The 24,639-nt window shown below is 40.7% G+C and overlaps 1 protein-coding gene across 5 annotated transcripts in view; it reads left to right on the forward strand.

The window, feature by feature from the left end:
- The window catches only part of CHID1 (chitinase domain containing 1), a 125,542-nt gene that overhangs the window by 14,433 nt on the left and 86,470 nt on the right, over window positions 1–24,639 (forward strand). For 3 of the 5 annotated variants that reach the window (XM_062619094.1, XM_062619092.1, XM_062619093.1), the window contains one exon: window positions 5,166–5,258. The exons of the other annotated variants lie outside the window; for them this stretch is intronic. In XM_062619094.1, coding sequence (XP_062475078.1) covers window positions 5,166–5,258 — 93 coding nt within the window. The remainder of the gene's footprint in view (window positions 1–5,165; window positions 5,259–24,639) is intronic. 5 annotated transcript variants of the gene reach the window in all.

Consider the following 24,639-nt stretch of genomic DNA (forward strand, 5'->3'; position numbering starts at 1 on the left):
CTCCTAGGAACACATGCAAATTACTTTCAGAGCTGTCTGGCAATACAAGGAGGCCAGCCTAGCTAACACAATTGATTCCCGTCTTTTAGTATGAATATGTCTTAGTTTAAAAAGAAAATTAAAAATCAGTTGTTTTTTTTTTTTATTATTATTTTCTGAAATACAAGTAGTCATTTCACATAGCAGTTAGCAGCATTTAATGACATTCAGTGTGGGTGCGTAAAAACGTCTGGGGCTATGCTACAGCTGGCAGCTTGCCTTAGGAAATGATAGAGCTGTGGTGTAGATCTTAAGTAAAAAAATATTTTACTTAAAATCATTAAGGCTTTCCAAAATGTAAGTGGATGCCTAGCTGTTAAATTAATAAATAATAAAATGGTATTCTATTATTTGAATTATTCTTTGTATCTGTGTTGAGGAGACAGCTGTGGAGATGATTCCTGTTAATTTTTTAATGATGTTATGGAAAAGATCCATGATCCCATTCAGTGCATTACCTTAGTGGCGCAGCAACACTTAATACAGCACAATTTTCTTTATCAGACGTACAATGGCTAGAGAGAGGCATTTGCGTAAAGAACATTTATGTTTGATATAACATTTCAACTAGGAAATCAGCATCCACTCTCTAAAGACAATGTGTAGTGATACTTCATAGCAGAGTGCATCAGTATTTCTTGAGTCAGGTGAGTTTGCAGAGGAGTCTGAAAAGCTGCAAATTAGTGTCTGAACTCACTAAGAAATTGGGTTATGATTTAAATACCACTTCATATATCAGAAAGATGGATTAACTGCAGCTGAAGCTCCCGTCTCAGTAGACCTCAGCTGAGCAAGTGTCCCCATGAGATACCTTTTTGAATAGCTCACCACGGATTTTGGTTGGACTGAGGAGGCATGATGACATTTTCGTAACACATACTCTCCCCATTGTCTTGATGTTGGGGCTTGAAACACTGCATAGCCTAAAGGCGTTGTAACAAATTTTGTAAGAATCTCCACATAACAGGATAACAGTGTTAGCTCTGTGCAAGGCTTCTTTAAACCCACAAATCCTGTAACTAACTGCTTTAAGAACCTGTCATAACAGAACATTTTTAAGATGGGGCAAATTTAAGTACTTCTGCTAGCCGTTTATGTATTTCTGGGAAAATCTTGATTTTTTGGGGGGCTACTCCAACATTAGAAATTAATGAAAAGTCTTCATGCAAGGTCTAAGGAGTTATCTAAAGAGCCTTCAGTTTCCTGTTTATCCTAGCTGGAATTACAGGTGAGATGAAATGTTGCTAAGAAGTTATGTTGCTGGCATCCACCGAGACGTTCAGTTCTGTGGTTTCAGGCTCACTATGTATCTTCTGGTTTACATCTTTTTAAGCAGAACTAACTTAATCTGTGTGTGGAAAATAAACTTCGTTTGTTTTCAGAAACAAAAAAAAATCCTAATCATTCTGTTTTGGGATTAGATTTGCTCTATAATGCATGGTAAAGTCTTAGATTATATCAATCCTTTATGCTGTCTTTATTTTATTTTTTTCCTATTCATTTAAATGATGGTTTTACCAACAGTGTAAATTCTATATAAGAAAACTATATCCCTAAATATAGCTGTCAGGTCTCCAGAGATGTACATGGCAGAAATAGAGAAAACTGAGTCAGCTTTATTATCCTGATTGTTTAGTTAACAACTAGACAGGATGGTGTCTCTTTCTGATCTTGCTTGTGAGTTTATTTTGCCTGAGTTTTTCCCTCTGAGTCCTGAGTCATGTGAAAAAGGCGTGAATGCACCCATCAGAATCTCACAGCATGCATAAAAGTGCACACATTGTTCTCACCAGTCTAGCATCAGCTGACAGATGGCACTGCCATTACACAGAACCAGTCTGAAAACCTGTTGGTTTTGTGGGTTTTTTTTTTTTTTGGTCATCATGTAGGCTCTTGGTATCATGCAGAAGGTGACCTTCAGACATCTTATCATTGATAGGAGTATAGGCACAAAATGCTCTTCTGGCAGTTCTATCCTTCATTTTAGTCCTTGAAAAATTAATCTATTAATCAAAGTTTTGCCATAATTCACTCTAGTTTCTTGGTATTAACTAGGCAGTGAAATGGTGCCAGAGGGCAATTTCTTCTTGAAGCAGACAGCTTTATTCTGTCCAATTTTCTTGATAAGACATAAATTTTAGGGAGTACTGACTACTAGCTTGTGCAGAAAATGTGGCTGAAGTTGGAAAGTTGCAGAATTCTGAAGGGTCACACAACTGAAGGCAAGGTTATAACAGTCCTATGTATCTTCTGCAAGGCTTTTCAAATACAGTCCAGTCCAGTCTTACGCACTGAAGTAAACTGTACTACAAAGTGTCCCCAACACAATAGACCAGCAATGCCAGAAAAGGGGAGTTCTGAAAAAAAGCTTCCTGCAATCTTTGGGTGATGAAAATTTGGAGGTCTGCATACTTCACAGCATACTTTGAAATCATGAAGACTTGGAAAACTGACCTACCAAATGGTAGTTATGATAGAAGGCCTAAAATAGTAAGAATGAAATAGACCTTAATTAGCTCAAGATAGAGTCTTAAAGGTGCCAGTGTTTTAGTAGCTACTCTGAAGTTAAATTTGACAACAGTGAAGTCTCTGGTAAATATTTAATGAAGCCTTTTCAGGAAGATTGATTCTATTCCCACTTTCCTGCACCTCGTTATAATGTTTAAAATGTCAGTAACTTTTCTTTCAAAATTACTAGTGGTAATACAGCAGCATATTGTGTTTAAAATACTGGAAAACACTGGACATAGTAAAGTTTTATAGCACAATAAATGAGCATTCTGCTATTGCCATTTGGGGGTGAGGCGAAGGGTGCACATTTTATTTATATAAGCTGTCTTGGCTGACAAATGGAAAAGAGCCAAAAATAAGTGATTTAGGTGATTCTCCTCTTCTGTTCTGCTCTTATGAGACTCCAGCTTGAGTACTGCATCCAGCTCTGGGGTCACCATGTGAAGGTGACATGGAGAAGGACATGGACCTCTTGGAGCAAGTCCAGAGGAGCACCACAAAATTGATCAGAGGGCTGGAGCACCTCTCCTATGAAGACAGGCTGAGGGAGGTCAGGGTTGTTCAGCCTAGAGAAGAGAAGGTTCCAGGGAGACTTTATAGCAGCCCTCCAGTACCTGAAAGGGGCCTACACAAAAGCTGGAGAGGGACTTTCTACAAGGCCGTGTAATGATAGGAGAAGCAGTACTGACTTTAAACGAAAGAGTGTAGATTTAGATTAGATGTAAGGAGAGGTTCTTTACGCTAGAAGCAGGTGGCCCAGAGAAGCTGTGGCTGCCCCATCCCAGGAAGTGCAAAGATGATTTCAGAGGAATAGGATGGTAGTACTTTGAAAGGCATGACAGTACCAGAAGTTTTTTCTGAGAGCTCAGGTCTGTATCCTGCCTTTCCTGCTTTAACATTTTTAAACTACTGGAATGGGTCGTGAAGTTACTTTCTACTCAGTTCAGGTTTAAGTATAGTCCTGAACATATCTAGAGTTCTGTGCTAATATCATCTGTCTGACTGCCTTCATGGATCCACCCTGCCAGTGGGTAAATATGAAAGCTGACTTTGCTCTGAAGAATCAAGTGACTTAAGGCAGGCATACAGCAGGGCCATATTTATAGTGCAAATTTAAGGTGATGTTGGACTCCTCTTAAGATAACAGTAGCTATTAAACCTTTTTTTTCCTGCAGTCTGTCTCTGGAGGATTTTCTATTAACATCACCATTCAAATGAGGAAGACTGAAAACAGTTTATGTGAGAATTTTGGAGGTTATTTCCCTATTGAAGTGTTTAGAATTTGGATATGAAAATCAGCTTTGCTGAAAATCTTAAAATTAGGCATATGGAAGGTGAGACTTCCAGATAGTCTCACATGCGAACATGGGCTGGCAGTGTGCGCTTGCAGCCCAGAAAGCCAACTGTATCCTGGGCTGCATCAAAAGGAGTGTGACCAGGAGGTCAAAAGAGGTGATCCTGCCCCTCTACTCTGCTCTTGGGAGACCTCACCTGGAGTATTGTGTGCAGTTCTGGTGTCCTCAACATAAAAAGGACATGGAACTGTGGGAACAAGTCCAGAGAAGGGCCACAAGGATGATCAGGGGACTGGAGCACCTCCCGTATGAAGACAGGCTGAGGAAGTTGGGGCTGTTCAGCCTGGAGAAGAGAAGGCTGCGTGGAGACCTCATAGCAACCTTCCAGTATCTGAAGGGGAGCTATAAGGATGCTGGGGAGGGACTCTTCACTAGGGACTGTAGTGACAGGACAAGGGGTAATGGGTTAAAACTTAAACAGGGGAAGTTTAGATTGGATATAAGAAGGAAATTCTTTCCTGTTAGGGTGGTGAGGCACTGAAATGGGTTGCCCAGGGAGGTTGTGAATGCTCCATCCCTGGCAGTGTTCAAGACCAGGCTGAACGAGGCCTTGGGTGATATGATTTAGTGTGAGGTGTCCCTGCCCATGGCAGGGGGTTTGGAACTAGATGATCTTAAGGTACTTTCCAACCCTAACTATTCTATGATTCTGTGATTCTATGATAGGACATTGTCAAACATCTATTTTGTAGCTATCCAGTAATGTATTATTTATACAGGCAAAAGCCAGCAGCAGAAATGTTTCTATACACAGTGCTTGGAAATACCCCTTGAAGATAGCATATATTGCTGTGAAAGTGTCTTTACAGATTCTCAGAGCTCATGTGCAGTAACACGTTGGCAACTTGAATCTATTCCATAGCCGCTTGTTTCAGACCAGTGTTTTATTCTTCTATCGATCTAATTCTTTTTACTGAATATGATCTCAAGAGGTGACCCGCTCTGATAAGGTATGCTGATTTTACTTGCTAACACTGCGTACTTAGATTAGAATAAAACTAGAAAACTTTTTAGCCCCAAGCTAATCACAAGTTGCAGTAAAACTTTGTGTCCAGCAGTTCAGTGTTCTTAGTCCTTAAAGAGAGTAAGCGTCTGATCAGTCTTCCTAAATTTTTTTCTGCTGTGATCATTCATTACAAATTGTTTCTCTTGCCAGCTGCATCTTTTCAATTATTTCTACTGTTACTTGCTACCTTGCCCTTGCCAATATATAGCACTAGTTCGACTGCCTTTCCTTCTTACTAATATATTCTATTTCAGGGAGTTGATACACTTGCTCATTCACCTTTCCGAGGCTCTGCATGAAGCTCATCTTAAACTCATACTGGTCATCCCTCCTGCAGTTGCAGCAGGGTGAGTATTTCTATTAAGATGTCAGGTGCCAGGTGAGGAATACTTTCTTGTCTCATATATAATAAATTCAAAGCTTTGTTTATAGCTGTGCAGCTTAAATGAGTAAGAAATTACTTTAGTTTGATCTTCATGCGTGTTGCACTGAATAGTCTTATTAACTACATGCATTAATTCATACCTGAAAACTTTTGATGTCAAGATAACTTGCAGAGGGACCTCCTATTGTGGTGTTAACCCAAAATGTCTGCTTAGAACTTTCAGGAGAAGGAGCAGCAGTAGTGGAGCTTAATGACTTGTTGCCAAGGTGTGAAAAGGGTGTCATAAAGGTAGCATATAAAAGAACTTTCTGAGTCTCTGGGCACAATTTCAGTTATGACAGGTAATAGTTACTCTTTAAGTAAGAAAAACAGAGCTATAGGAAGGAATTTATCTATCTGTATATCTCTACATATTTTATATATAATTGTATGTTCAGAAAATGCATTTAGTAAGAAAAGAATGTTTAGAATTGTTACGGTTGCTGTTATTTGTGCAGTGATTTGAATCTGATGGATGTACTGGTTTATATGCTCTTCTGGCTCAACAGCAGTAGGCAGTTCTTACCTTTCAGTGTTTGTAACAGAGAAATATTTACTTCCTAAGATTGTATTTGTCTAAAAAGTAAAACCCATGTGGAAAATTAGTGTGTAATTTCATTAGATGTGGAAGGAATGTGAATCCTCTTTAAACTCCTACATTTTTAGGAAAAGATTGTATTTTGTCTTTAAGTGATGTATTGTAAAACTGAAAAATCACAGTTTTTCTCTAGTTTTTCTCTGGAATGAAAAAAAAAATCACACTCCAATATTTTTCTATTTCAGGGAGATAGTGTCTAGTACTTCAGGGTTTTGTATGATCAGTCAGCAAGTACATCTGTGTAAGAGTGAGCAGATACAACTAACTACAAGAATGGAAGGTGTTTCAGTATTCCAGCACAGTGGTGTGACTTCATTATGGAAATGTTGATGATGCCAGTGCTTTACAGCTTTATTAGCAAGAGTGTCACCAGTATCTATCTGCCATTTAGATAACATATGGTCATATTTGGATGCCCTTCCAGGTCAAAAGATGCATGGTATTCTTGCACTGTAATCATAGCTACCTGTTGTGTTGCCTTATGGAGAAGTGTTTATGGTATACAATAGTGCTACAAAGATAGACAAGGAATACATCATGTCTTTCAGAAAATTGTGGTAATAAGGGCTTATCTTATTCCCAAAACTACTAGGTTTTGAATCTCTGTATTCCACTCTCCCCTTTACTTGCTTCTCAAAGCTAGTGAGTGTCCCTGTTACACTGTGGATAGGCCAAATGTTAGTTATGCATACGTCATGGAGGATTGACTTTTACTTCTAGTTTGAAGCTCCAAATCCCTGTCATTTTTTTTAAGAGCTTTGGTGGGGGCTGTTGTCATGTGGGGCTGCAGAATAATTGAAACATAACCTGTTGTAGAGGATTACATAGACAAAACAGTCTTCACGAGGGGGCAGAGCAGTTGACGTCATCTACCTGGACTTGTGCAAAACGTTCAACACTGTCCCGCCCGACATCCTTGTTTCTGAATTGGAGAGATGTCAATTTGATAGATGGACCACTCGGTGGATAAAGAACTGGCTGGATGGCCGCACACAAAGAGTTGTGGTCAATGGTTCAATGTCCGGCTGGAGTCTAGGAACGAGTGGTGTCCCTCAGGAGTCAGTATTGGGACCGGTCTTGTTCAATGCTGACGGTGAGGAGAAGCAAGACACGCCAACCCAATATGGGTGATAAGCAAGCTTCTACTTTTTTTGTGTTGCACATCGCTTATATCCTCGTGGTGTTAATTACGCCTACTAGTCACAACAGCATTGGTTAGTTCTAAGCAGTTTACATTTACATTCTCCTCCCACATCCGGTTTCCGGTTACATGTGAGGCCTACACTTTGCTTTGCTCGCACAAGGCCTCTAAGGATCCATGGCCTTGCTCTTGGAGCCATTCTGCAACAATTCCCCCTTTTTTCTTTTGTGCGAGCAAAACATTGTTGCTCATTCTGTTCACTTGTTTCATTAAACAACCGTAAGTCTAACAACTCTAATGATTAAAATAACAATGATACGTAAGCGCAGTCCTTCAAATAGCAGTGTTTTAAGCCAACCTGTAATGCCCCATGAGGACAGCCATTTAGTTATCCCTAGGTCATTGCTCACTTGCAATTGCTGGGTAAGCTGAGTCAGGGTTTTCAGCTGTGCGTGTATCGAATTAGAATGATCAGAAAGATTCATACAACACATTCCATCAAACTCTTCACATCCATGTCCCTGTGCCAACAACAAAAAGTCTATAGTGGCTCTGTTCTGTAATGTTGCATGTCTCACAGAGTCAACATCAAACAACAAATCAGAAATTGCCTTCGATGTAGCATTTGTTTGCTTAGCAAGCCAGCAGCCTAGCTTGTTTAACTGAGCCAAGGCCCCGGCCGAAGCACTTACAGTGATTTGGCATATTATGATTGGATGCATGTCTTGAAGACCCTTAGTGACTAGCATATAATTGGTTAAACACAGGTGTGAGAACTCAACCTTGAAAGCTTCCCAACAGTCCACAGTTCTCACTAACTCGGTGAATTCCAGCTTCTTCGTATCTTGCTTGCTTAAGCTTCTTCGGGCCTCTTATGGCCTTGCTGTATCTTTCAGGATTATTCAGAGTTTATGTACCAATTATCCATTCTCCTGTGAGAACACTGTCTCCACATCTCCCCCCTTTTGTTTTATATCCAGTAACAAGTCGCTACTACAGCAAGGCACACACAAATTTACGTTAGCAGAGTAACTATTACAGGGTACAGCAGCATGTTGAAGATGCTGGTGGCAGCGAGGGACTAGCCAAAGAAATTTCTTACCACTGGAATTCTCCCACCCTCTTAATTTGTTCCATCACCTGCTTTATAACACTACCATTGTATTAAAATCTTTCTAGCTTTTGCCTTAGCATTTTCTAGCAGCTACTGCAAATATCCATACTCTTAACATCTCTTTTACAAGTGACAAATCTATACAATACAAGGTGTAGTTTCTTATTAGCAACTAGCTAGTAAATACAGGTGGGTTTATACACAAAATTACAGCCTCTAATAATAGCTACTTTACAAGCACACATATTCAGGATGTTACTTTTCAGTTGCCCCCAAGTGATGTTTTGCAATCATTCGTTTTTCTCTTCCTCTATCTCATTCTGCTTGGGGTATTCACGGTCAGCTCCTGTAGCTGAGGCATCAGGTTTTTCCATTTGTCTGTCCAGCTCATGGCAAGGCTTGACAAACTTTGCAAGCAGTTGCCATGGACCTGTAGGCAGGAGGACACAAATATGCCCCCTCCCCCAGGTTATCAGTTCTTGAGAAGTAGACAGGTTAAACAGGTTAAATGCAGCATCATTACTCTCTCTCCCCCCCCTTCTTTTTTTTTTTTTTTTCCCTGCAAAAGCCTGCCCGCTTGGCAGCAGCTACAGCCGCCAGCCTGCTTCAGCAGCAACTATAAATACCTGCCGGCAGCCGCACTTTTGCATGAACCCTTTCATGCCCGAAATGTTAAACAGCTACCCGTTAAAACTTTTACATGAACCCAACAATACACAAAACACCGATTGTCCTCAACACACACACACACGTGTGGGATCCCACAAGCACACTCCACACAAGTACAGTATTTGAAACACAAAAAGACAATTATTACTCCCACTACACAGTCCCACTTACAGAACGTGGCATAAGGACCCTGTGGAGACTAACAGAAAAACAGCTCCGAGAAGCATCATTGCAGTGTGAGGTGGCAGGCTCATCCTTAGCAGGCGTCCCTGCAGAGGCTCTGCCTCCCCCACATCGTATGAAGCTTGGTCTTTTATACTGACCAAAATGCACACTCATTCCAACACAGGTGGCCAGCAATATCTATAAAGGTCTCCAAAGGTCGATAGAAATCTGAACATACTTATATTTACCAACATATACAGCTTGAGTATAAGAGGATTTTAACCCATACGTGGTCACTGCTTGTCAGGCCTCCTTAACTATTTTGAGATCAGAAGCTTCCCACTCTTTAGCCCCCTGCTGTGTAGTAAACACAGGATATGCAGAGAGGCCCATTGCAGAAAATTCACCAGTAATAATCTCATCTTTGATTAACCCATGCCAACAGTGCGCAGGATTTGTGCCCCCCGATACCTCTCCCACCCCCTCCCCCTGTTTGCCTTCTTTAAGGAAGGGGTTTTACGGAGGATAAGGTGGAGGCGCCGATGGAGATGTCTCAATCCCAGTCTTGAGGGCTTCAAGCTTTTTCAATCAATTGTTGCAGCTGAGCGTCTCCAGGGCCAGTGAGTAGTTGCTGATAAGCTGAGCAGACCGACCTGGGAGATGAAGAGTCAGAGTCTGGAAGCAGAGGATATAAATCTGGCTCGGATTCAGGGGACTCGGAGTCTGATCCTGGGTCGAACTCAGGGTCTCCATTGTTTGCAGCTATGTCTTTCTTGTCAGGTGTCTCTCGTTTGGTATGTGGCCATCTGTGGACCTGGCTCTTGCTTTTATCGGCTCCCCGATCAATCCAGTGCCGAGGCAGCGCCCTCTTCCTTTCACCTTCCCCGACATTCATCGCATCTATCCCTTCTATTAGACTTTCTCTGTCCTTTTCAAAATCCCTACTTTCGGAATCCCTCTGCTTTTCGGAACTCAACTGCGGTGGCGGGGGAGCAGAGAGTTGCACCTCCTCCGCTGCACCTTCTGATGAAGAAGGAGGGGGGGAAAAACCCTGTGCTCCAAGCACAGGGAGCGCCCCGAGAGTTGGGGGAAACGAGTTGTAATCTTCCCCCGGCTTCAACCAACTGGGGACGTCTGTTCCTAGTTTCTCCATTGCTACAGCGGCAATTTTCTTCTCTGCCTTGTATCTTTTTATACAATTTATTACTTCTCTCCATGGCTTACCGAGTTTCTTTGCCATTTTATCCTCATTAAGCATTGAGTCAAATAGTTCATCACCAAACTTTCGCCACTCACTCTCCTCAAAAACTGTATTAGGATCTACAACGAATGCCTTAGCCTTCCCTACAGCCACTAGACCCGCTAGCTGCTTTAGAGTCTCAGGCTTAATTCCCCGCTTTTCTAAAAAGCGCTGTAATAAATCAAGGGCTACCTCTCAGTCCATTTTCTTCAGCCGACCTGTTCCTTGTTCCGGATTGTCCTCTTCTGGATCGTCCTGTAACCTCGGTCTCCGGATCATCCGTTACCAGATCATCCCCCCGATGCAGCTGTATCTGGCTTGCCCCAGTAGCGGACTCCTTTTGGTCAGTCCAAGCACCCGGGTCAGACACACCACCGCAGTAGCACTGCCCGCGCTCCCCGGCCGCTGCCACCAGTGCCACTCACACTCGCCATTCCCGGCTTTTAGTCCCAATTATCGGGGTCCCAATTATCGGGGTCCCAATTATCGGGGTCCCTGTTTGGGCGCCATTTGCCAACAGTGAGGAGAAGCAAGACGCGCCAACCCAATATGGGTGATAAGCAAGCTTCTGTTTTATTCGTGTCGCACATCGCTTATATCCTCGTGGTGTTAATTACGCCTACTAGTCACAACAGCATTGGTTAGTTCTAAACAGTTTACATTTACATTCTCCTCCCATATCCGGTTTCCGGTTACATGTGAGACCTACACTTTGCTTTCCTCACACAAGGCCTCTAAGGATCCATGGCCTTGCTCTTGGAGCCATTCTGCAACAGTTCAACATCTTTGTCGCTGACATGGACAGTGGGATTGAGTGCGCCCTCAGCAGGTTTGCCGATGACACCAAGCTGTGCGGTTCAGTTGATACGCTGGAGGGAAGGAATGCCATCCAGAGGGACCTTGACATGCTTGTGAGGTGGGCTCATGCCAACCTCATGAAGTTTAACCATGCCAAGTGCAAGGTCCTACACCTGGGTCGGAGCAATCCCAGGCACAGCTACAGGTTGGGCAGAGAAGAGATTCAGAGCAGCCCTGCGGAGAAAGACTTGGGGGTGTTGGTTGATGAGAACATGGACATGAGCCGGCTTCTGTGTGCACTTGCAGCCCAGAAAGCCAATCATATCCTGGGCTGCATCAAAAGGAGCGTGACCAGCAGGTCGAAGGAGGTGATCCTGCCCTTCTACTCTGCTCTCGTGAGACCTCACTTGGAGTATTGTGTGCAGTTCTGGTGTCCTCAACATAAAAAGACCATGGAACTGTTGGAACAAGTCCAGAGGAGGGCCACGAGGATGATCAGGGGACTGGAGCACCTCCTGTACAAAGATAGCCTGAGAAAGTTGGGGCTTTTCAGCCTGGAAAGAGAAGGCTGTGTGGAGACCTTATAGCAGCCTTCCAGTATCTGAAGGGGAGCTATAAGGATGCTGGGGAGGGACTCTTCACTAGGGACTGTAGTGACAGGACAAGGGGTAACAGGTTAAAACTTAAACGGGGAGTTTAGATTGGCTATAAGGAAGAATTTCTTTCCTGTTAGGGTGGTGAGGCACTGGAACGGGTTGCCCAGGGAGGTTGTGAATGCTCCATCCCTGGAGGTGTTCAAGGCCAAGTTGGCTGAAGCCTTGGGTGACCTGGTTTAGTGTGAGATGTCCCTGCCCCTGGCAGAGGGGTTGGAACTAGATGATCTTAAGGTCCTTTCCATTCCTATTCTATGATTTTATTTTTCAGATGAGAGTAGATAGCTGAACAAAGATACGACAGTGTCTTATTTTTCTCACCTTGGACTGTATAACAGTGTGGACAGGCTCAAAGCTGCTACAGTTTATGACAGTTTAACAACACAGTTTCAGGATGGTGGTGTGCAACCTCGTAAATTTCTTGTAGGCTGTCACAATCTTTCAGTGTACATTCATTTTCATGTTACTAAAAAGGCTGAAAAAATGGAGTGCCTGAGTAGGCTTGTAAAAGTGTAGCCACAGAAAAGACATTTCTCTGCAATGATCTCAAGTTTTTGTCAAGTTTTATAGGGAAGACAAAGCATTTCCGCTTACAGGTATATGTGCAGAGCTTAAATGCTGCCTGTTAAAAAGGTGCAGGGACCATGTAGCAGGTGACTGAAAAGCTGCCCTTCTGCTGAGATGATTTTTAGTGTCTGTAACTATGAGTTAGCACTGTAACTGTGATGTCACCTCTTCTTTAGGTTAGTAATGTAACCCTGTCCAAACCAATTCTGAATACAGGTTGTGTACTTTTTACCATCTTAAGAGTGTAAGCTCAGAACAACATCTACCTGTAATGTGATTCTTCAGTAGCTGCGTAAATCTGATTGAAGTTTGTTTTCTGTAAAACTCTGTACTTCAGGATGGTTTTTGTTGCTTTATATTTTTCTCTGTTGCACAGTATAACTGTTTTATGTCCTTAAAATGAAATAGCTAGTTTAATGCAATAATTTCTTTGCTTCCATAAGCAGCTGGCCACCACCTGATAGGCAGAGCAATGTGTTGAAGAGTATAGCAAAAGCAAACAAATTCCATGTAAATTGGTAGACAGTCCTGTAAAATACCTGTGTAGAGCCTTTTTTTGTAGGGACTGAAGGTATCTGACAGCCAAGCTGCATTTTGAGGAGATTCCTTCTTATCACTCCAACCCCTTTTGTTTCTACCTCAGTTCTGGTGGGTTTTGCATCATGTTTTGTGAGACACTTTGTTCGTAGAGCAGTACTAATTTCTACTGCATTATGGTATTAAGAGTGTAGATCCAAGTCTTGGGATAACACTAGACTTTCGCTGTTGTTTCTTTTTCTGTAGGCAGGGTATGTCTTGTTCCTTTTTCCTCCCTATGTTCTGTATTTTCCATGTTCTTTCCATTTCAGAAGGCACACCCTATAATTCTGAGACAGCTTGGTGCTCTGCTACACTCCAAATCTTAAAATGTACAAAACGGAATGCAATGTGTAAATGGGGTCAAGAATTTATTCTTATTTGTGGCTGTTTAGTCTTAAGAAGCCAGCTTTCTCCATCAAGAGAAGGTTGAGAGTCATTCAGATTTGCTTCAGAATATAAATGCTTAGGAGCTGCTTCTGATGCATGGATGGCTTTGCTGGTAGAACTTTCTGCTTACAGGGAAGGTCCCACGAACTAAACCATGCTATTGGCTATTGCCCTCTGAAATGCTAGTGTGGCCCCTAGTAAGCCGAAGTGTTACATGCTTTGTTGTATTAATTCATTGCACCACAGAGTAGTAACTGCAATACTTCTTTAAAAACAAAGACATGGAAACTAAGTCCTTAAAAATCTATTATTGTCTAATGGAATAACCTTTGCAACATTAACCAGACATTAATACTCTCATTTCTTGCAGATTTCTCTGGAAAGTTGTGGGTTGGTATGCCTTTGCTGGTATGGTGATAACGGATACTTTGAGATTCTTGTGCTTTGGTTAAGTCAAAAATAATGAGAAATTACTATGCCTTCTCTCCTGTCTGTCATTTATTTCAGTCTTTCATGTCCTTTTATGATCTACATTTCATCCCAATTGATAATTCCTTTTTAAAATAATTTTCTGTTGCTATTAATTGTAGTCTATTACAGATAAAGCAAAGGAGAACACTTTAAAACATTTTTCTAAAATGCTTTATCACTTCACACAGATGCTTTTTAAAATGCTAATGCATGCTCTGGCAGAATTTAAGTAATTACTGTAAACAGTGTTCACATTAAAGTGCATTTACTCCTTTTGCTTGTAGGGAGAAAGTAGAGGATAGTACAAACCTTAAGATTCCTTTTCATCATGGTGCCTATTGACGTTACTAGATTCAGTCTCATAGCCGGAAGGACCTGCCTCTGTTGTGTTTATGTACAGTCACATGGGGCTTTACAAACTAATTTTTCTAAATCCCAAATTAGGAGTTAAAGTCACTATAAGCTCTCTGGATTCATAAACATATTTTGTCTTGAACAGAATTTGTTTGTTAAGGCAGCTGTATTTTTCAGGACTGTTTTGCAGTTGAACACCACATTGATGTTTGGACCTGTGTTGTGATTGCCCCTCCTGCTGCTGTCCTTTATATTGACAGGACAGTGGATTCATAATTCGAAAACCTTTCTGAACTGGGATATAGAGATGCCCTGTTACAGCTGGGAAGAGCTGGCTAGCTAAAGTGTAATTTTTAATCTGAAATGTGTTATATGCCTCTCCCTAAATGGCCTTATTTCTAGAGTAGTAGTGAAGTATTCCTGTTTTCTAGCGGTGGGAAATAACACCTATAGTTTGTATGGAAGAATCCCAATGTCTCATTCCTGTAAACCAATTATTTTGTTTCTTTATGCATTCCTAAAGTTTCTGGGATTTATTCATAAACCTTTATTGCCTAGGAGAATTCATTAGTCACATTTTTTTCAATTAATTCTATTATATATGCCACCTGTCTGTCTTGCATTTATGTCTTCCTATTGCATTAAGTGGAAAAAACATTTTCACTTCCTGAGTAAGTAGGTAGCTGAAAGTACATTTATAAGCTACAGAAACATCCTAAAATGTTCATAATATCCATGCATGCTTTAGAGCTTAGAAGTACATTGGATTTAATGGCATCAATAAGCAAAATCCTGACATTTTTTGCCTTACTTGACTTTTTAGATAGTAAGAATATTCTTGACTTATAGGATAACAAGACTTCAACTGAAAAGTGCTTCCCATTGTGCATTACATGTCTCATGTCTTGAAACTCACTTTGGGTTTCAACACTTAGACATGGTTGAAAGTGTGCTTTAATGAGTCTTATATTCTTTATTTATTGGAATCACTGTACACTTTTAATCAAAAATACAGCAAAAGGCATGGAAATAAGTACCATCAAGAATCAAATAATATTTTACAGTTCAGCAGCTGGTAGAAGACTGATAAAGGAGACATGAGCTGTATGTGTAGTACCCTAATGAGCTGGGATACTAGGAGCTGAAGCATTGCTCCTTTTGTGTTCTACCCTGATTAAAACTTAGAGCATAGTTAAATATAAACAGCTTATTTAGGAATTTATAATTTAGACTCCTTTGATATGCATTAAGATCAAAGCAATCTAGCAGCAAATGCTGTCTGAAAGGAGATGCTTTTAGGAGCTAAAAATACTGGTTTGCTTAGTAAAAAAAAGACTGAAAATGCAGCATTGTACATGAGATCAAGTGCAAGATTGCGATGGTTAGTATTTCCAACTACCTGGTGTCCAGGAATTGCGTGATTTCCCTGCAAACATAAGTGATCTGCAAGATAGAGGAGCAACAGGAGCCAAAGCTATGATCTAGAAAGTGTGTGTATTCTACTGTGATTGTATTTTGGGATGGGAGACTTGTGATTGCATATGTTTGAAGAGAGGTGCTAGAATTGCTGGGTTATGTAAATGCTTGCTAGAGCAGATGGTTCTTTCAGGTTTCCTGAAGACTTCCACCCTGTCTTTCAACAGATTGTCTAATAATGTTACAGCATTGCTGCTTTTAACATGCATGGATACGGATGTATGTATAAACTACATAAGTACTATTTCTAAAATGGCAGTGCATAGCTGGGCATATTCTGCCCATTGGCAATGGTGGGTAGCTCCATTTGTGCTGACTAATCCTGGGCTTGACTAAATTCCTAGCTTAATATGTGCTCTTCAGTGATTACTGCAGAAATTATGCTGCTGTGGATGTATTTATACTGATATCATCGGAGGGTAGAAAGGCTTTACAGAGGGATCTGGACAGGCTGGATCCATGGGCTGAGGTCAATTGTACAAGACTCAACAAGGCTCAGCGCTGGGCCCTGCACTTCTTTCACAACCACCCCATGCAACACTGCAGGCCTGGTGAAGACTGGCTGGAAAGCTGCCAGGTCAAAAAGGACATGGGGGTGTTGGTCGACAGTCACCTGAACATGAGCCAGCAGCTTGCCCAGGTGGCCAAGGCGGTGAATAGCATTTTGGCCTATATGAGAAATAACATGGCCAGCAGGGCCAGGGAAGTGATCATCCCCCTGGACTGGGCACTGATGAGGCCACACCTTGAATACTGTGTTAAGTTTTGGGCCCCTCACTACAAGAAAGACATTGAGGTGCTGGAGCATGTCCAAACAAGAGCAATGAAGCTGGTGAAGGGTCTGGAGAACAAGTGTTAGGAGGAGCAGCTGAGGGAACTGGGATTGCTTAGTCTGGAGAAAAGGAGGCTTGAGGGAGATTTTGTCATTCTTTGCAACTACCTGAAAGGAGGTTCTAGCGAGACGGCTGTTGGTCTCTTCTCCCAAGTAACAAGCAATAGGAGAAGTGGAAATGGCCTTAAGTTGTGCCACGAGAGATTTAGATTGGATATTAGGAAAAATTTCTTCACTGAAAGCATTGTCAAGTATTGGAACAGGCTGCCCAGGTAAGTGGTTGAGTCACCATCTCTGGAGGTATTTTGTGGTGGGCTTGGCAGTGTTCTGTTTATGGTTGGACTCACTGATCTTCAAGTCCTTTTTTCCAACCTACATGATTCTGTGATTCTATGAAGTATCTTGACTCATTTGACATGCCATTGAGAACTTTTTGGGGGTCATCTTTAAGTAAGATCACATTTAAGATGCTAAGAGCTTGTTTTATCATACCCTGAATATATGATGAAATTACAAAGAGTACCAGTTGTTTTATTAGTTACCAGTTTTAAAATTACAGATGAAAAACCTGTTGAAGTAGTGGTTGCTGCATTTCCGGGGGGGGGGGGGGGGGGGGATCTGGTTAAAACCGCCAAAACATTAGAATTTTGTATGTTTAAATCACAATTAATATGCATGGAAGACACTTTTAAAACAGATTGTTTCAACTGTTGTTTAACAATCCCCAGGTAATGCAAGGCAGCTTTGTACTTCAGTAATGTTAATCAAGTTTAGCATGATAGTACTAGATGTCTATCAGGCCTTGATCCTTGGTTTAGGTAATAGTATGTGTCCTGGGTTCAGCAGTAGCAGTCTTTTTTTTTTGTCCTTCTTGGTAGCTGGTGCAGTGCTGTGTTTTTGACTTTTGGCCTGGGAACGGTGCTGATAGCACTGCTGTTTTTAGTTACTGCTCAAATGTTTGTTCTGGCCAAGGACTTTCTGAGCCTCATGCTCTGCCAGGGAGGAGGGGAAGCCGGGAGGAAGCAGAGACAGGACACCTGACCCAAACTAACCAAAGAAGTGTTCCATACCACAGCACATCATGGCCAGGATGTAACTGAGAGTTACCTGGAAGAGCTAGAGGACTGCAGGGTTGGACGAGGTATCGGTCAGTGCTCGGTCAAGTGGGGTGGGGCGAGTTGTCGGTCGGCTGGTGCTGAGATATTGTATTCTTTTCCCTTGTTATTTCCTTTATCATTGTTATTATTGGTTGTAAAAAAAAAAAAAGTCTCTTAGTTCATGATAAAGAGTTCTTAGGTTGAACACTAGAAAAAGAATAATGTCAGGAGGCAAAATGCTGTAGAAACACAGAAGAAAATTTTGGCATCTTCATATACATTTTGAACTTGATGGTACATATCTAGGTAGCAGGTGATGCACAGCTCTGCGAGGAGAAAAGAGCATCACCATTAATGCACTATAAAGGCTGTTTCAGCAGAAAAGTGGAAGGAAGCAGAGCTGAGCTAGTGGGAAAAAGAAGAAAAAGAGTACACTCCGTTGTGAAACTTTTCTTCCATTGTCCCAGGAACAACTCAAACATTTGCAAATACACCTCCTGCCTGTTTCTCTGGAGCCATGGACAGCTCCTTGTACAGGGAATACACCTTACAGCTAAGTGAAGTTATATGCCAACTGTTATTTTGAACTGCTGCTTCTTGCTCTGGCTGATCTCTTGTTTGATTGGAGAGAAAAAGAAATTGAAAATCACAAATGTAAGCACTTCTTACATTTCAAACAGTCTGCATTCTTAAGATCCGGTAAATTATTTGGGTTATGTTGAAGTTAAGTGTTCTTGACGCTACATATTTTTAAAAGCAATGAGAAGTTTCTGGCAGATAATATTTTTGGTTTACGTATGCATTATGAGACAAGGGACTTTGAGAAAAACTGAAACTATCTCAAGCTATTACTGTATTGCTGGTTTTAGAGTAGGCAGACTGTAAAGCCTTGACAATGTTGTACTGTGATTCAGCAACTTTCCGCTTCTCAGCCTTGAAGTGGTTTTGGTTTAAGCCATTTAAGATAATGCATTTTATATTCAAATGGCACTTAGTACTATTTTGAAAATTGCCATTATATTATTCTCATTGTTCTAGAATCTGGACCTGTTGACATTCCTGAACAAGGTCAGGAGCAGTGTTCTGTACTGGTTTTGCTTTAGTTTTGTAGCAGTGGGGGCAGAGGGTAGACAAGACTAATTCTGAATTCCTGCATTTTTGTCATGAAGAGACTAGCTATCTTATTTGATGGCTTTAAACTGCATTCTTCATTCATTGAACAGTAAAGATTGCTGTGGTGAGATGTGAATAAATGGAGTTAACCTAGCTTCTTTTAGGAAATTACTGGGGGGGGAAGAGGCAGTTAAAACATATTCCTATTACATATTCATGTCATGTTGTTTAGGCAGGAATTATTCCAATATTGTCAACAATCTGGACAAATATTTAGTCTGAATTTAGCTGAAGCCCTTCCAGGACTTTACGGGGGCTATAAAGGTTAAAATATACTAATACTTTATTTGGGAAGTAAGAAATTATGTTTCCAAGAAAACAAGATGTTATCTTGTTGAAAACAGTTCTTTTCATAGAATCACAAAATGGTTTGGGTTGGAAGGGACCTTAAAGACCATCTTGCCCTCGGAAGGGACACGTTCCACTAGACCAGGTTGCTCAAAGCCCCAGCCAGCCTGGCCTGGAACACTTTCAGGGATGGGGCATCCACAACTTCTCTGGGCTCCCTGTACCAGTACCTCACCATCCTTTTAGTGGAGTAGAAAGTGAAAACTTTTCTGGAGAAATTGGGAAGCTTTTCCTAGTGTCTCTGCTATTTATGAAGATATATTTATGTAACAGGGTTTTCCTCCTTTAAACCACTAGTTGATTGTTCCGAATAAGTGGACGTTTCTTTGTGGTTTTCTTCTGTTCTGAGAATCAGCTGCCTTTTAGACCTTACTACAGGTTTTATTGATAAAGATCCAGCTTTGTATTAGGGGGAATCCTAGAACTGTTCTGTATGCTGTCAGCAAGATATGTAACAATGGATTTGGAGGACAGAAACACCCAGCATTTTGAAGTGATGTATTTTCTTAAAACGTTCTTGCTAAAGATTTAAAGTTACTACTACCTTTGTTATGCTAAACTTAGTATAATCTCTGAAGATAAATACAAGAAGGAAATGGTCAAAACAACATATATTTGCTTTCTGTGATTTAGAAGAAAGCCAGACAACTGAATTAAGTCAGTTGTTAAGATCTGGAACCAAAAATGGCTGAAAAGCAGGATTTTCAGTTTGTGCAAAAACATCCTGCAAACCAGAAGTTTTGATTCTCGGGTTCTGGCTGGCTCCAGTGTAATGCTGTTTTAATATCTGTTTGTTGTTCAGGAAGTTTGCAAAATACTTCTCTGGTGTGCAGCACTCTTGCTCACAAGTTGTTCCTGGCTCCTGAAATGTCCAGTTAAATCTATAGTTGAGCATGGCATTTGTTTTTCACTTTTGTAGATTCTGAGCGTGGAAAAGAGCATAGTAAAGCTACTAAAGTCTTGGCAGATACTCCATATCAAATTTGTCTTTGTTGGCTTCTTGAAATGCACAGCAGTAGAGTGCAGTTGCTTTCATTTGAAAGCTGTAGGAATCCAGACCATTGTTCTCTCTTCAAATATTTGAACATAATCCATGCTCCTCATTCAAAATACAGCAAGCATCCCCAACTCCAGATGTTCATATTTGTACATGTAAGAGTAAAAAAGTAAATCTACAGCCTCTTCCCCTGTTAAAGCTTCTGTAGGTATGTGCTGTCAGTATTTTCTACCTCTAAACCTGACTTCTTCAAAATTAAGATTTTAGCTACTCAGTTTATTCTTGCTGCAAAAAACATTGAGGTTGTGAAGGACTGTCTTAAAGTAGCTTCATCTCCTTCTTTCCAGAGCTCTCAAGTGAGCTGTCTAGGCTAGCTGGCTGGCATAATAGTTTTTATTGCATGTTAGAGAACCTGTAAAATATGTGTGACTTGGATCACAACGTACAGCTTGAGATACGAGTTTATATTGAGAGGAGCAGAAAACTGGGTAGGAAATGACTACTGACTACTGAGTAACAGTTATTAGAGAAAGTTTAATAATCTCTTCAAATTATAGTAATCTCATTGAATAATACTCAGTCATGCTGTTGGGCTCATGGGTTTTGTTTCTTTCCTGTATAAATGCTTAAAGTATAGGTCTGTCAGTCACATCTCTCTTGAAACTGAATTCTGGTAGCTGCAGTAAATGTGACTTTAAATTACTTCTGTTTCTTTTCCGAATGACTTCCCTGTTTTTGCTGCTGCTTGGTGGGCTGCCAGCTCGCTACAGGAAGCCTCTGACTGCAGCCGTGAGAAAGGTTCAGTGTACTTTTTTTTAGATTCATAAAGGACTCGTGAAGAACAAATTTATGCCTTACTATATAAAATTAATGCAGCCAAGGTCTGACTGTACATATATGTGCTGAATCAGATGTGCACATCAGTTTTTAAATTCTTGTTAGGGAAAGTCATTAGAATAATCTGTTGGTCAACTAATAACATCCAAAGAGAAGAAGGAGTGGTATGTATTCCTCACTGTGGCATTTGTAGCTCTACCAATTCTGAGCCAGCTCCTGTAGAGCAATTACTGTGTAAGTTTCGGGCAGGGGGAGTGGGCGAAGTTCATTTTAATCTTTGCAAGGAGGAATTAAACCTGCATTTGGTAGGTTATGGAGTTTTTAAATTAGACTTACATGCTCCACGGGACAGGCTTGTTTTGCATGATGTTCTGCTATTGGAGCATGATTTGCCTGGGCATTAAGCCTTGGCATGAAAGACGCTAGAATAGCTTGGAAATTAGGATAGCAAAATGGTGACACAGTGGATGTTCATCTATGCAGAATCTTGCTTAAATGATTCCCCTAAAGAAGATGAAGCAACCTAAAGGAACTAGGCATTAAAGAGAGCAGTTAACCTCTCAAAAATGGAAACTTCAAATACAATGACAAGTTATTGAAAGAAACTTTTTCTTCCTTGGTATTCAGATTGTCTGATTTTGTCAGACAGGTGAATTTCTGATGCTTGCTTAACAGTTTCAGACAGAAATTCTTAAGTTACTTGAAAAATACGGTGTAAGTGTCCTCAGGTCTGAGGACAGCAGTTTTCAGGCTCATCTGTCCCTAGGTGTCTGCTGGGATTTCATACTTTCTTTTCAGGACATATAATTTTTGGCATGTTCCTCCTTCTTGACTTCTGTTACTGGTCTAAACCAGATGGACCACGGGTAATTAGTTTGGCTTCATGAAAACTGTGTAGGCTATTCCATGACAAGAACAGATCCAGTGTTCCTCCCTATTTGGAGAGCAAGTACTGCAAAGGCAACAGCTGGGATGGAATATGTATATTAAGGAAGAGTGACAACCCTCAATGCTTTGGAAAAATTTCATTTGGTACATAAATACCATTTTGTTTCCTGAAGAAAATACAGCAAGTTTTTACTTGTCAGATCATTTACAGCCCCCTAGTGATATGAAGCACATTGTGTGAAGTAACCACTCCCATCTCTTTTGTATTGTGAATCTGTAGCAGTCAGTTATAATTTCCTTGCTTGTCAGGCTGGCTGGGTTTTGTCAATTCTTTTGATTCTCCTCCCCATCCCTCCAGGAGCTGGGGGGAGGAAGGGGGAGGGAGTGAGCAAGTGGTTGTGTGGCTGAGTTGCCAACTGGGCTTAAACCACGACACTGTATTTAAACGTTGATTTAACTGACATTTGGATAATATAATTGCATCCAGTTCTTCAGCTCTTGCAACTTGTTGTCCTTACAAACGAAATGGAAAAAAGAATGCTGGATTAGAAATGCTTGTGAATGTATTGGAATACTAAGCATCCATATTTTCATATTTTCTGAAATGCTTAATGAGTGATATGCATCTCTGCAAAAGCCTTGGTATGTTGTTGTCTGCAAGGATGTGCTCACTGAGGGAGACAGGTCAGAGATGGAGATCATGCTGTGCTTTGTAATATCTCCAGTCAGCTGCATGGAATTCAGCCCCTCACTGTGTATGATATTTATTTTCATCTGCCCTAGAATCTTCCCTTTTTGGGTTTGTTTTTTTTTTTTTGGTTAATCATTTGATATGGTCACATTCTTTTTTTAACAGCAGGGATTAAATCTGTAATTATTGTTTATGGCTTTGAACATCAGTCTTGTGTCAAGGTCCTGTTGTTGACTTGCCTGCTTCTTCCAATACTGTTGCAGACAGGTCTTACTAAATTTTTAGCACAATTCCTGAGGTAACAAACTGTCTGTAAGCTTTCTCTCTTCTGTTCTTCATCTCTCTGCAAAAGCTTTTTTAGCACTTCACCAGTTTCAAACAAATTGACATAGGCATAGAGTTTTAATAGTCAGGTCCTTGCTACTTCATGAAAATAGGCAGCTGGACAGATGAAGATGACCCATCTTTTTTTTCCCAAGATCCAGCAGTGAGCAGGACTTGTAAATGGAACATATGTAAGACACCAGAGAATCTAGTTGCAAAACATCCACTGGAACCAGGATCCACATAGAGCTGTTTATTGAATACTGATAGTGGAGCATTACTTCAGTGAGCTGTCATCCTTAGAGTTTTTGAGGACATAAAAAGAGTGTAGGTACAAAACTGCCAAGAGGGTTTTTCCTGGAAAGAAAATGGTTTCAGATCTGGTTTGTTTATGCATTTGGCTACCTCATTATCAATTCCTATAACTGTGTGATGCACAGGGTAGAGATTTTAGTTCTTTCTCCTGTTTGCTGTAGAACAGACTGCATGCAGGATGAAACAGTGATATTCAGTGATTGTGCTTTAACTGAATTCACTGGTCTGTGTTCAAAAAATGCGATAGCATTATACCTTAATGCTCCTTACTGGAAGGAGCTATGAAAACCAATAATACATGATGTTGAAGAAAATATGGGAGAAGGGAAGATTTACAAACAGTTGCTTTACAGCAAAAATGGAGAATTATACACCACAAGAAAATTAGGTCATTACCGAGAAGATGACTTCTGAAATAGATATATACAGGAAACAGAAATTCAATCAGCTTTCCATTATGAAGGACTGTTGAACAACATGAGGATACAGAAAATTTCTCTTTTATAAGGGGAGTGTGAGATAACTGAACAAGAATGCAGTTCAAACTTACAGGGAACAGAAGTCAGTTACAAGACTTTTTTTTTTTTTTAATTTTTATTTCGTTTTGAGTGCAATCATAGTGAGACAAGAAGTAATTGAGAATGTAGATTCATTTGAAAGTAAATGAATGCAGCTTGCATGCTTGAAGTGTTTTTTCCAGTCTTTCAATATGAAAGACTACAAAGTCAAAACCTTACAGAAATACTTACCAGTAAATCACTAATGGGAATTCTGATACATATGACCACATACTATTTGGAAGATTCAGGTAATAGATATTCTAGGCTATGAAGCAAACTCCTCTGCAGTTATTTTAGATGTGAAAGAATAGAATGGTAGAAAGGGACTGTGAAACTCTTAAGCTGTTTATATGGAAATACCAAGGTAAGCAGGTGATTTCTTCAAGTCTGTGATGTTGTCCCTATAATAGTTTCTGTATACAAACGTAGAAACGTCCCATAGGAAAATACAAATTGTCAGGAATATGTGCATATAAGACTTAGCTTTCAAGGGAATATTTGTTCCTGTCTTCCTGGGTTGTCTAGCAGAAATTTGGGTCAGGAGCCTACAAATGGAAATGTAAAATCTCTCAAAAATGTATAGAAACTTCTTGGTCAAGTCAAAAGTGACATAGCTAACAATGGGAAATATTTCTGTATCTTAAACATTATGCTCAAAAAGTAGACGGCTTTTTTTTTTTTTTTTAAATCAGTAAATCAGTGGTTCCCTACAAAGAGACAGGAAAGATAGAATCATAGAATAGTTAAGATTGGAAAGGACCTTAAGATCATTTCTCCCTTGTGCCATGGGCAGGAACACCTCACACTAGACCATGTCACCCAAGCCTCTGTCCAACTGGGCCTTGAACACCGCCAGGGATGGAGCATTCACAGTTTCACTGGCCAACCCATTCCAGTGCCTCACCACCCTAACAGTAAAGAACTTCCTCCTTATATCCAATCTAAACTTCCCCTGTTTAAGTTTTAACCCGTTACCCCTTGTCCTATCACCACAGTTACTAATGAAGAGTCCCTCCCCAGCATCCCTATA

The sequence above is a fragment of the Pezoporus occidentalis genome, unplaced genomic scaffold (assembly GCF_034315485.1).
Source record: "Pezoporus occidentalis ecotype Australia unplaced genomic scaffold, CSIRO_AGI_Poc_V1 ctg21, whole genome shotgun sequence".
Classification (NCBI taxonomy): Eukaryota; Metazoa; Chordata; class Aves; order Psittaciformes; family Psittacidae; genus Pezoporus; species Pezoporus occidentalis.